The sequence below is a fragment of the Narcine bancroftii genome, chromosome 4 (genome assembly GCF_036971445.1).
Source record: "Narcine bancroftii isolate sNarBan1 chromosome 4, sNarBan1.hap1, whole genome shotgun sequence".
Lineage (NCBI taxonomy): Eukaryota > Metazoa > Chordata > Chondrichthyes > Torpediniformes > Narcinidae > Narcine > Narcine bancroftii.
This window is the reverse complement of record NC_091472.1, coordinates 23,919,999-23,932,056: the sequence shown is the minus strand read 5'-3', so window position 1 is coordinate 23,932,056 and position 12,058 is coordinate 23,919,999. Positions and strand designations below refer to the sequence as shown.

General features: G+C 43.4%; 1 protein-coding gene across 6 annotated transcripts in view; it reads left to right on the top strand.

Moving 5' to 3' along the window:
• The window catches only part of ltbp1 (latent transforming growth factor beta binding protein 1), a 408,702-nt gene that overhangs the window by 347,944 nt on the left and 48,700 nt on the right, over positions 1–12,058 (top strand). For 5 of the 6 annotated variants that reach the window (XM_069930946.1, XM_069930944.1, XM_069930947.1 and 2 more), the window contains 2 exons: positions 2,010–2,150; positions 5,276–5,416. In XM_069930946.1, coding sequence (XP_069787047.1) covers positions 2,010–2,150; positions 5,276–5,416 — 282 coding nt within the window. Of the gene's footprint in view, positions 1–1,098; positions 1,574–2,009; positions 2,151–5,275; positions 5,417–12,058 lie in introns of those variants that run through there. The other variant, XM_069930949.1, reaches the window with a different exon arrangement.

Genomic DNA, 12,058 nt, shown 5'->3' with positions numbered 1-12,058 from the left:
TCATTCAAAGAAACAGTTTAAATCTTTGCTGTTAGATCAAAACTTTCTCGACAATGTCAGAGGAACTGAGGATAATGCTGGAAATAATAAAACAGCAACTTGAATGTGAAAAGTTGAGCGAACACTCTGGGTGAAGAGTGGATAACGAATCTGTATTTAAATCTGTGTCAGTTCTTACTGATGCTGAGGAAGATTCTGAAAGGTTTGTCGTGGCTTGGATTTGGACCCCAGGGCATTCCATTTCCACCCTTTGTGCACTGTAGGAAAGCACTCGAACTGGGGCAAAAAACTCTGGACCGAGCAGCTTAATTGGAGGGGGTGGGGGAGGGGAAGGAAAAGTGTCTTGATGAAATGTCTGGATCCACAATGTTGACAGGTCCCTTCCCCTTCCCCTCCCCCCCAGCCCTTGCTGGACTTTAGAAGAATTAGATCTTTTAGAAACATGTAAAATTATGAAGAGCATAGATAAGATAGAGGTAGGTACATTGTTTACATTGGCAGGGGAGACCCAAACTAGGGCACATAGCCTCAAGATTCTGGGTTGTAGATTTAGGGCGGAGGTGAGGAGGAACTGCTCTTCCCAGAAGATGGGGAATCTGTGCAGCTTGCTGTCCATTGATGCAGTGGAGGCGACCTCAGTAAATATATTTAAGACAAGGCTGGATAGAATTTCAATAGTAAGGGAATTAAGGGATATGGGGGAAAAGGCAGGTAGCCTATCATCAGATCGGCCATGGTCACATTGCAGGGTTGGATGGGTTACTCCTGCTCTTATTTATATGTCCAACGTGAATGGAGAGAGAAGTCAAAGGTTTTCAGCAGGTCAGGCAATGTCTGTGGAGAGAATGGTCAATCAGCATTTGGGGTTGTCTTGATGAAGGGTCTCAACCTGAAACATTGACAGACCATTGCTCTCCATGAATTCCACCTGGCAGCTGAGGACACGCAGCTTCTCTCTGTTCACTCAAGAGTCCAGCATCTGCAGATTTGGCTGCCAGAAGATCTCTAATGGTTGATTGTGGTCTATCTCTGGGCTCAGTCGCAACACTGCACTCACCTATTGTCCCAATGACCATTAACAGTCCTTTCTTTCGACAGGAGGTGAGGTCTCCCTTGTCCACCAACATTTTGGTTCCCTTCATATCGGTGGTGGTGAGCCATCTTGAACAAACGCAATCCGCGTGGGGAACCCATCTCACGTGGCCGTTACAGGGAATTCTCTGGTGATGATGAGAGAAGATATCTCCAGGCTGCACTTGGAGATAATGATGTTACAGTACAACCCCCATTATCCAAAATCGGATTATCCGAAAAGCTCAGTTATCCAAAATTTTTTGGACCTGGTAGTGACATCCGTTTGGCTCTCAAATTATTTTCTGGATAATTGAGGATTTCCGAAATCTTCATTTATCTGAAAAGTTATGAAGCTGAAATTATATCATTTCGCCTCTGAAAAAAATTTGGAAAAAATAAGGATATCAAAACAATCCAAAATGCTCAGTTATCCAAAATTTTTACTGGAGCCGAACTGAAGATCACAGAATGGAAAATAAAAATTGGAATTCTGGAAAAACCTCTGAGTAGAATTTTGAGTTTTTAGTGTTGGATTTATTTTATTTTGTTCAGGTTGGGTTTTTTTTTGGTGAGAATTAAACATTACTTCATGCTTTAAAAGCCTTCCCTTGTTGTTTGTTGTTGTATAAACATTGTTACAAGTGATTTGCTGTTGCTTCTGGGTTGTTTTTAAAAAAAATGACCAGTTTTCTGAAAATATCATTTATCTGAATAGGCCCAGTCCCGACCATTTCGGATAATCAGAATTATAATGTACCTCTTTTTCTCGGCAACAGAAGTCAGAGGGTTGGGAGATGCAGTTCGTCAACTGTTGCAAGACATCCCACAGACAGTCACATTTAAAACCACTTTTTCTTTTTATCAGCCTCTTTTTTTTGTTGTTGCAATATTTATTCACAAAGATGCTCTACAAACTGCTTCTGTTTCATCCCCAGACATTGATGAGTGTCAGGATGTGACCAACTGTGTCAACGGGCAGTGTGTTAACACCGAGGGCTCGTACCACTGCTTCTGTACACACCCAATGGTCCTGGATCCTTCGAGAAAACGCTGCACACAACCTCTCGACTCGGATGGTATGTTCCTGCCTTGAGACCGAACAGTAATTTGGTTGCTGCACATCCATTGGCCTGAGGATGGAGCAAATAAAATGCTGAGCAATGCCACAATTTTGTTCCAAAGCACATTGTTTGCCATTCCATTGAATTTTGCAGAAGACAGGTTTGCAGAAATTGTGGATGTACCATGGTCACACCCAGCACACGCTCTGTTCTCACTGCTACCATTAGGAAAATGATATAAGTGCCACCAGGTTCAGGAACAGCTCCTCCACCATCAGATTCCTCAACAATAAACTCAATCAGGGACTTATTTATGGCCTCTTATTGATTTTCTTTTCTCTCTGTATTGCAGTCAGTTTGTTTACATTTCTTTATTTGTTTACCTGTGTACTTTGAGTCCGTTTTTGTTTGCATTGCCAGTATGTGGTAATTCTGCCTGGCCCACAGGAAAAAAAGACACTCAGCATGGTAACAGTCCATTTTGACCCATGAGTCTGTGTTGCCCAATTTATACCCAATTAACCTACACTCGCAGTAAGTTTTGAAAAGTGTGATGAATCTGGAGCCCCTGAGGAAAACCCATGCAGGCACAGGGAGAATGTACAAACTCCTTTCAGACAGCATGGGATTCGAACCCCGCTCCCAATTGCTGGTGCTGTGAAGGCTATGCCAACCATGCTGTCATGTATGTATTCTGACAAAAAATCTGAAATCTGATTACCCATCTGAATTCACCAATCATTTACCATGAAACCACTGTTCCATGCCAACTTCCAACCTTTTCATTTGCCCTCATTGTCTCAGACCAATTGTTTAGAAGAAGGACAGAGGATATGAGCATTGGGGTAACTGAAATGGGTACCAACCTGAAGCATGTCCCATTCCCCAGGGTTCTGCTCTCCTTAGGAACCAGCTTTCAGTGGATATTCTTCGATAACTTAGCCCTTACATCTCCTGGGGATTTAGATACAAGTAGCTAAATAAACCTGGAATTAAGTAAGGGCTTGCATCGATGGTGTTCCACCTTGTATCTACTGGATTGCTGTACAATCCTGCCCTGTTCACTGGCCTCCTTCAGGGGAAGAAATCTGTTATTTCCCCCCATCTAGTCAACATATGAATCCAGACCCATCAATTTGCCAAAAGTCTGATCCTTCCTGGATCAGTCAGAGATGGACGATTAGCTCTCTGAATGAATAATTTAAGTTTATTGTCACATGAACCACGATTAACTTTGTTTTGTATGCTTTTCAAGCAAGTCATCCCATGTCATAATACAAGTAAGGGGGCAGGTTATAGTTAGTCACAAAGTGCAAGATACGGTGTTACTGGGGAAAAAGTACAGGATATTGAGGAAAAATAATTACCACGTATTTCCGCGTATTTTGAGTCATAAAACCCTAAAAAAATTCTCGAGGGGGGGTGGGGGGGGTGTCGACTTATATGCCAAATATACTTTTGAGACCTTAAATTCACTGAAATAAAAAACAGATTGACATCAATTCAGCGTATAAGTTGATGCTGGAAGCACTTCCCCACCGCTGGCGCCTCCGCTCCCTGACACCTCCCCACCACTGGGCGCTGCCATAACTGCTCCTACCTGGGACCCTGTGGTCACTGTCACTGCTCCTGCCTGGTAGGCCGGGAGCACGGTGTTGCCATTCCAGCTCCATGGGCTGTCGCTGCTGCTGCCCGGTAGGCCGAGATTTCTTCTCCCGACTGGAGCACAATGTCGGCGCTCCAGTTCTGTGGGCCGTCACCACTGCTGTCTTGTAGGCTGAGGTTTTTTTTAAAAAACTTACTTAATTTACAGCTTTGTTACTTGTGATTGGGGCATTTTTAAAAAATTTGGGTTGTTCCTGGGAGGCCCAGACTACCCTAAAAATGGGAGTCGAGTTATACGCGGGATATACCATAAAACCCTTAAAATTAGGCTGAAAAATGTTGTAAAAGTGCAGTGGCATCATGCTTTACCAATGAGATGTAATTTAAAAAAAAAATCAAATGGCCTGTTATCCATTATAGTACTTCTCTGTTTGGCAGCAGTTAGAGGCTCATCCTTCAATGTATGTGAGCCTTGCCTTTCATCAGGGAAAGTGGAATAGAGTCCAAATAATTTGAAGGGAGCCACAGAATGTTGTTGTCACAGTTGGAAGCAGAATGGAATGAAGACACTAAAACAATGACCTCCAACTGGCTGGCAGTTTAAAAATGGTTTGTTAAGGGGATGGAAATCAGAGATGCAAACATGGTAGGGAAAGAACAACAGCACAGAACCCCGCGTACGAGAGGTCAAATGGCCTCCTCCTGTGGCTGAATGGCTCAGCGATGAAACAGAGTCAGCCTTTTGCTGCCCTGAACTCTTATGAACTGGATCCACAAAATTTTCTATGTATTGAGAAGTAGAAAGTCACATAGCCAGATAAAATATTCACCCATGCGCTCTCGTGGCCCAGGAGGATCTCCTCCAAGTTCAGCATTTAAAATTAAAAGCCTCCATTATGTTTGGAACCCCTCATATCGAATCTCTTCTCTGCAGAATCAAAGCCCAAAATCAACATATAGGAACCTGTATGGTGTAATATTTTCACTTTCGTTTTGCTCAGCCATTCTTTATCGCTCATCAAACTCTGTGCCACCTCCATGATAAAGTTCAAAGTTCATTTGTCAAAATTTATTATCAGAGGTCATGCATGACATCATATACAACTCTGAGATCCTTTTTTACTGTGGGCCAAGCAGTATTTCTAATTACTGGTAACTGTTAACGGTACTCAAAGAGAACTGAATACAAAAGAAATAAATGTAAACAAACTGACTTTATAAGTACAGAAATATTCAGTAACAAAATAATGACCAAAGCAAGAGTCCTTAAATGAGACTCTGAAAGAGGAGTCTGATGGTTAAGTGTAGCAACTGTTCCTGAACCTGGTGGTGTGAGTCTTGTAGTACTACCTCTACCTCCATCCTGATGGTAGCAATGAGAATAGAGCATGTCCTGGGCAATGTGGAATCTTGGTGCTGCTCTCCAATTGCAGCATTCCATATAGATGCTCTCTATGGTACAAAGAGATTTGTCTGTGATGTTCTGGGCTGTGCCCACTACCTATTGCATAACCAATCCTTCCTGCTCTTTCCAGATATCGATGAATGCCAGGATCCGTCAAACTGCGTCGGTGGCCAATGCATCAACACTGACGGTTCATACAACTGTTTCTGCATATATCCGCTGGTCCTGGACTCATCAGGGAAACGCTGCATTCAGTTGCCAGATGCTGTGGGTACGTCACAGTTTTAATCAGAAGCGACGATCCCCGTTAGTCTATTGATGCAAATTGGGTCACATTTTTCCCTTTATTTGGAATTACATGAGGGAAAAAAAGCTTAACATACCTTTCATGAAACATATAACATGACAGAGTAGATGTTGACATGTTTTCACGTGTGGGAGCGTCACAATTGGGGGACCATAGTTACAAAATACGAGGCCAGTCATTTAACTCCAAGTTCTGTAGAAATCTCTTCTTGCAGAGAGTAGTGAATCTATGAAATTCCTTTGATAGTTGAGGCTAGATCATTAAAAGTACTTAAACTGGAGGCAGGTGCACTTAAGTATGAGTGACGTGCCAAATGAAACCACAAAGATTTTCACTGTATCTTGGTACAGGTGAGAAGAAACAATTCAAGTCAATTGAGGGTGTTTGGGGTCTGGAACTAAGGTGGAGCTGAGTGCTGGTTATATCAGCCGTGACCATAATAAATGGTGCTCAGTGAAGTGGTCTGCTCTTGCTCCTGTTTCCTTGGGTTTATTTGTTGCATGATATTTATGCTTTGCTTGGAATCACCCTGAAAAACACTCTGTGAAGTTAAAGATATTATTTATTGATGTTTAAGGTGAAAGAAAGAGTTAGAGTTTATAGTGGGTGCCTATAGCAGGATCTGAATGAACTTTGACACTTGAAAGACATGGTGGGGTTTGGGAAGTGACATTTACAAAAACTTAGAACCAAAATTTCCAATAAGCACTATGGGTTATGTGACCTGGGTTTCACCCAGGGGTGCTTCAATTTCCTCCCACATCTCAAACACATGCTGAGAGGTTACATGCCTATCTGCACTTTTTTGTATTGGCAAGTGGCAAATGAATGAAAGGGGAAATGGTGGGCATGTCAAGAGAACTGTTTGCAGGCTTACAGAAAAATAACGAGTGGGGAAATGAGATGGATGGAATTGTTCTCCCTGGGAGCTGCATGGACCTTATGGGTTGAATGGCCTCCCGTGTCACAATATTTAAGTACGCAATGGAAGGTGAAGGAGATAACCACATATTTTTCCCTCCCTTCCCCTGCCCATGTCTTCCTTTTCCCTTAATTGTGATATTTTACAGATATTCAACATTCAGAGCATATTTCTGTGAATTTAATTAACTGGGTTAAAAACTTGTATTTGTAATACTTCAGATGTACTGGAGAAGCTGAGCAGGTCTCACAGACTCCATAGGAAGTCATCAGTAACCAACATTTAGGGCCTGGGCCATTTGACAGTCCTGGAAGGTTGGTTACCCTATGTAGCAGGACTGATCTACCCAGTTTACACACAATTAAAGAATACACTTGTAGAGCTCGTCGAAAGAACCAAAGACTTGTTGATCCAAACCAAGGCTTTTATTAGCAAAAGACAGGAGCTCTTCACAGGTGGCCGACCAGTCCGGAATGATCCGACCTGGCTAGGGACACAACCCTTTAAAGGCTAGTCAGTAGGCGTGGCTTAGCTCTCAGCCAATCGCTGTAAGCACAGTCTAGATACAGTAACTATGTACATTGGTGATAGATCTGTAATATCACAACACTCACTCATTTCTTTCAGCATAAAATGGAGTTGACTTTCTTTATTCCTCTTAGACACAACATTGCATTCTTCATCTCCCCATACACACCCAGCCAAACCCTCATTGGCTCACCACCACAGAGGTGATCTTGACTCTCTCACTCTCCTCCTCCTCCTGCATCTGAGATCCATTCCACGTATGCAGCCTGCTTAACTAACCCATGCACGTGCGCCATTACTCCAGCGCATCACTTTGGACACGTCATCAGTGGTGACCAGCGCCACTCCTGATGCAGGTAAGTACGCGACTGCTACAGCCATACCCCTGCCCCCCTCAGCCTCCAACCCATGCAAAAAGATGACTGAATGGATCTATGTAATAGTCTGGAGGGCTGACAGTCCAACCCGACCTCGTACGATACTTGCTTTGGAAGCTGGGCGACTTGCTGTTTCTCCAGAACATTTGTGATGCATTTGACCCCAGAATTTGCAGACCTTTTGGTTAAAAGCTTGTGTTTATCTAGTTCAGTTCCTAACTTCTGCACTTTCAAAAGGGTGTGAAAGCCACTAATTAGTATAGTGTTTAACTATGGTGCACAGGGGTCATAAGAAAGGTCATGGAAATATTGGGGAGCCTAGTGTCCAATGACAGTGAGTAACTTAAGGTAATGGGCATGTGTGGCTCGGAAGTGACTCTGGCCTGTGGTATTTGCCACCCACCAAGGAAGTTCAGGAATCCTGTGTAAGCATGGATATTCCGAGCTTGTTGGCCCTAGTTCCACGGCAGGGCTCCAGCATTAGCTTCTGCTTGGATGGGGTGAATCTTCACCACTTCAACCGGGAAAACCAACAATGGAGTTGTGAGGGTTTGACACGGCACAGAAAGCTGGTAGCCCATTCATTGTAACATAAAGAAATGTCTACGAAGAAGGCGATATGCTCAATCTATTATTTGAGGTATAGTTTTTAAATTAAGTTTGCTCCATTGTTTAAATAATTTAAAACTTAAGAAATTTTGACATTACATTCTTATTTTAGAAATTGTGAAGCATTGTAGATTTGGATTAGTTTTCTAATGCATATGGCATTGAGGAGCATTCAGTAATATAAGCAGTTTCGACAGCTGGTAATGCCTGTGGAGTGTGGCTGCTTAAATGGTTTGATTATTTTGAGGGCAAGGATTATTGTTGCATCCCCTCATCCTCTGGGAAATGGCACCTCCTTGTGCATGGACATTGCCATTTTGGATCCAGAGGTCCCCAGCACTTTGACAATGGATAGGCTGGCAGTGTGTGCAGGCACATCACTTCTAACAGGAAGATCATGCTCTCGAGTATTGGAGGAACTTACGAGATCAAGACTGGGCTTGATGACATGCATCCCACGGCTATAAAAGAGGAGAATATCTAGAGAGGTGATGTGCTGGTGGTCATCTTCCGAATCCCCCTGTAAGGGTTAAGAATGGAAAGAGAGAAAGAGCAGTCTGCCTGATGCTTGTTGGCAACGGGGAGGAAATCCATTATTATGAACAAGTAATGAAGCCCTTACGGAAAGTTAACCAATGTATATCTTTGGGAGGACATAATCAGCAGTTAAAATTAAGGGGTGGTGGTCGTTATATTTAGACATCTAATGAAGTGTAACAAAAATGTCATGACGTAATGTGAGCACTTGTAGGGCTGGATAGTGTCAGGGCAGGTGGCTTGGAGAATGGCTGGGGATTGGTTCAATGTGGGACACCAATGAAAGAACAACTGGGTTGGATTGGCAGGCAGTTACTTCTGCGGTGTCACTGGAATCAGTCTTTGTCAATTCCAGACCTAAAATTGGAAGGATAGAGTGGAATGACTCAGTTTGTCAGACTCAGGAGAATATGTGGAGAGACACAGAAGGTTATTGAGTTGCAAAGAATATAGAATGGTATAACACAGGATCGTAATATCACAAAATCATAAGATGTAAGAGCAGAAGTAGGCCCAATGACCCATCGAATCTGCCTTGCCACTCTAATCATAAGTTGATCCATCCTCCCCCTCAGCCCCATTCCCCGGCTTTCTCCCCGTAACCCTTGATGCCCTGACTATTCAAATACCTGTCAATCTCTGTCTTAAATAAACCCAACGATTTCGCTTCCACAGCCGCTTGTGGCAACAAGTTCCACAAAGTCATGACCCTCTGACTAAAGAAATGTGACCATGTTTCAATTTTAAATTGATGGCCTTTTATCCTGACATTGTGCCCTCTTGTTCAAGAATCCCCTACTATGGGACATATTCTTGCCACATCTACTCTGTCTCAGTCTTTCAGCATTCGAAATACCTCTAAGAGGTCTCCCCTCATTCTTCTATACTCCAATGAGTACAATCCAAGAATCATCACTTGTTCCTCATATGCTAACCCTCTCATTCCTGGTATCATTCTAGTAAATCTCTGAACCCTTTCCAATGCCAGCACGTCTTTTCTCAAATAAGGCACCCAAGACTGTACACAGTACTCCAAGTGAGGTCTCACCAGTGCTTTGAGTCTCAACATTATACCCCTGGTCTTATGCTATTCCTCTAGTAATTGAATGCCAACGTTGCATTCACCTTCTTCACCACAGACTCGACCTGGAGGTTAACCGTGCATGAGGACTCCTGTGCCCTTTTTGACCTCAAAATTTTGAATTTTCTCTCCCTCTAAATAATAGTCCACCCATCTATTTCTTCTGCCAAAATGGAGGTCTGTAAGTGATATCCCAGTATGTCTCTATCAACCAAGATGTAAACTAATGCTATCTGCCTGCATGGGGTTCATAATCCCTCTATACTTGTTATGTCTGTGAATGCTTTGTAAATGTTGCTTTCGTATCTGCTCCAACCATTTCCCTTGGCTGCGCATTCCAGGCACCTGTCACCCTCTGAGTAAAAAAAAATGACTTTAAACATTATCCCCCTGACCTCAAAGCTATGCCCTCTGGTATTTCCATCCTGAGAAATAGACTCTGGCACTGTCTGTAAGGAGTTTGTATGTTCTCCCCGTGACAGCTTGGGTTTCCGCTGGGTGTTCCAGTTTCCACCCAGATTCCAAAGACTTATGGGGTTAGAAAGGATACTTTGTCATGTGGGTGTATTTGGGTGGTGCTGGCTCCTGGGCCAGAAGGGCCTGCCTGTCTTAATCTTCCTGTAATGCGGTGACAGGAACTGCATGTAATACCAAAGTCTGATGGAGCTGCAGCTTGAAGGCAAACATGCCATACGTCTTATTTACCACCCTGTCCACTGGAATGGACACAATCAGGGAGCTATGAATGTACCTGAAGACCCTTCTGTACTGAGGCTAATGCTATTTACTGTGTATTTAACTCTTCTATTTAACCACCTGAAGCCCTCCACCTCGCCTTTATCTGGATAACAGGTGGAGTGGGAAACTACGGTTATTCACTTTAATCAAAATAATGGAAAGTCGGAATGTTTTGAATGGTGAGAAATTGTTAAATGGACCCGATCTTTCTCTGACCAGTGAGCTGCCTAATTGTCACCATACTAATGGTCTTCCCTAGAAGGGGATTGTGGGTCCAGGACGCCAGCTGATCTCTGATGGGGAGTGGTGGCCCCTGCACTGAGAGTCACTGATGGTCCCGCATCAGGTTTACTGGCAATCGAGCAGACTGGATAATGCTCTCCCTGTGTCTGCGTGAGTTTTCCCCAGGGACTCTGGTTTCCTCCTGTACCGGGGGGCGTATGTTAATTGGGTGCATGGACTCGTGGACCGAAATGGCCTGTTACTGTTCTGTATGTCTAAATTTAAATTAAAAAAAAATTAAATTTGAGCTTGGAATCCATCTGATTTGCGCTATCACAGCGCCAGCAATCCGGGGTTGAATGCCATGCTGTCAGTAAGGAGTTTGTACATTTTTTCTGTTACAGCGTGGGTTTCCTTTAGGTGCTCCGGTTTCCTCCCATGTTTAAAAGGCGTACAGGATTAGAAGGTTAATTGGTCACATGGTGTATTTGGGTGTCACAGGGTTGTGGTCTGGAAGGCCCCGTCTTAATCTGACCAGGCTGTGACTCACATCATTTTATTATACGACTCTCAGTGCACCCCACTGCATCCTATGCTCCAGTGAAAGCAATCCAAAGTTTCTCCAACCTCTCTTTATAGCTAATTCTAACACGTGAAATTCTTTAAAAACAATTAAAATATTTTAAAAAATGACTAATAATGATAACTTAAAACCACGTCCAGAGATCCAGATCAATATAGGAGGAGCAGGTATGACCTGCGGAAAGCTATCTCCTGGGTGAATTCGAGATTCTGAATGAAAAAAGGAAACAACAAGGGACACCCGACAACAGAGGTGAGGCTTAAATGCCATACTGCTACTAAACCAAATCCAATCAAGTAGTAAATGGAAAAGCTTTGTCCCCAGAGGAACTCAATGCCTGATTTGACCACAGTAAAAGTGAAGAACCACCCCTCCATAACTCCACTTCTGATAATCCCATCCTGTCCGTATCTGAGGAGGATGTGCGTGCTGCCGTCAGGAGAGTGAATCTCAGAAAAACATCCAGCCCGGATGGAGTACCCAGCTGAGTATTAAAATTGACCAACTTGCCAATGTATTCACAGATATCTTCAGCATCTCACTCCTTGAGGTCATGGTACCCATCTGTTTCAAACATGCGTCAATTATACCGGTGCCCAAGAAGAGTGCGGTAACCTGCCTTAATGACTATCAACCAGTAGCGCTTACATCAACACTGATGAAGGTTTTGGAAGCTGGTGTTGAAGCAGATTAGCTCCTGCTTGAGTGGTGACATGGATATGTTCCAGTTTACCCATCATAGCAACAGGTCTATGGCGGATGCCATCACACTGGCTCGACACAATGGCATGGAACACTTGAACAGTAAATGTGCATTCATTGACAATATTTAACACTATAATCTCCTCAAAACTAATCAGCAAACTGCCCCTGTGTAATTAGATCCTCATCTCCAGACCACAATCAGTGAAGATTGGTAAGAACATCTCCTCCACAATCTTCATCAGTACCGGAGCACCACAGGGCTGCATTCTTAGCCCCCGATCTACTCACTTTACACCTACGACTG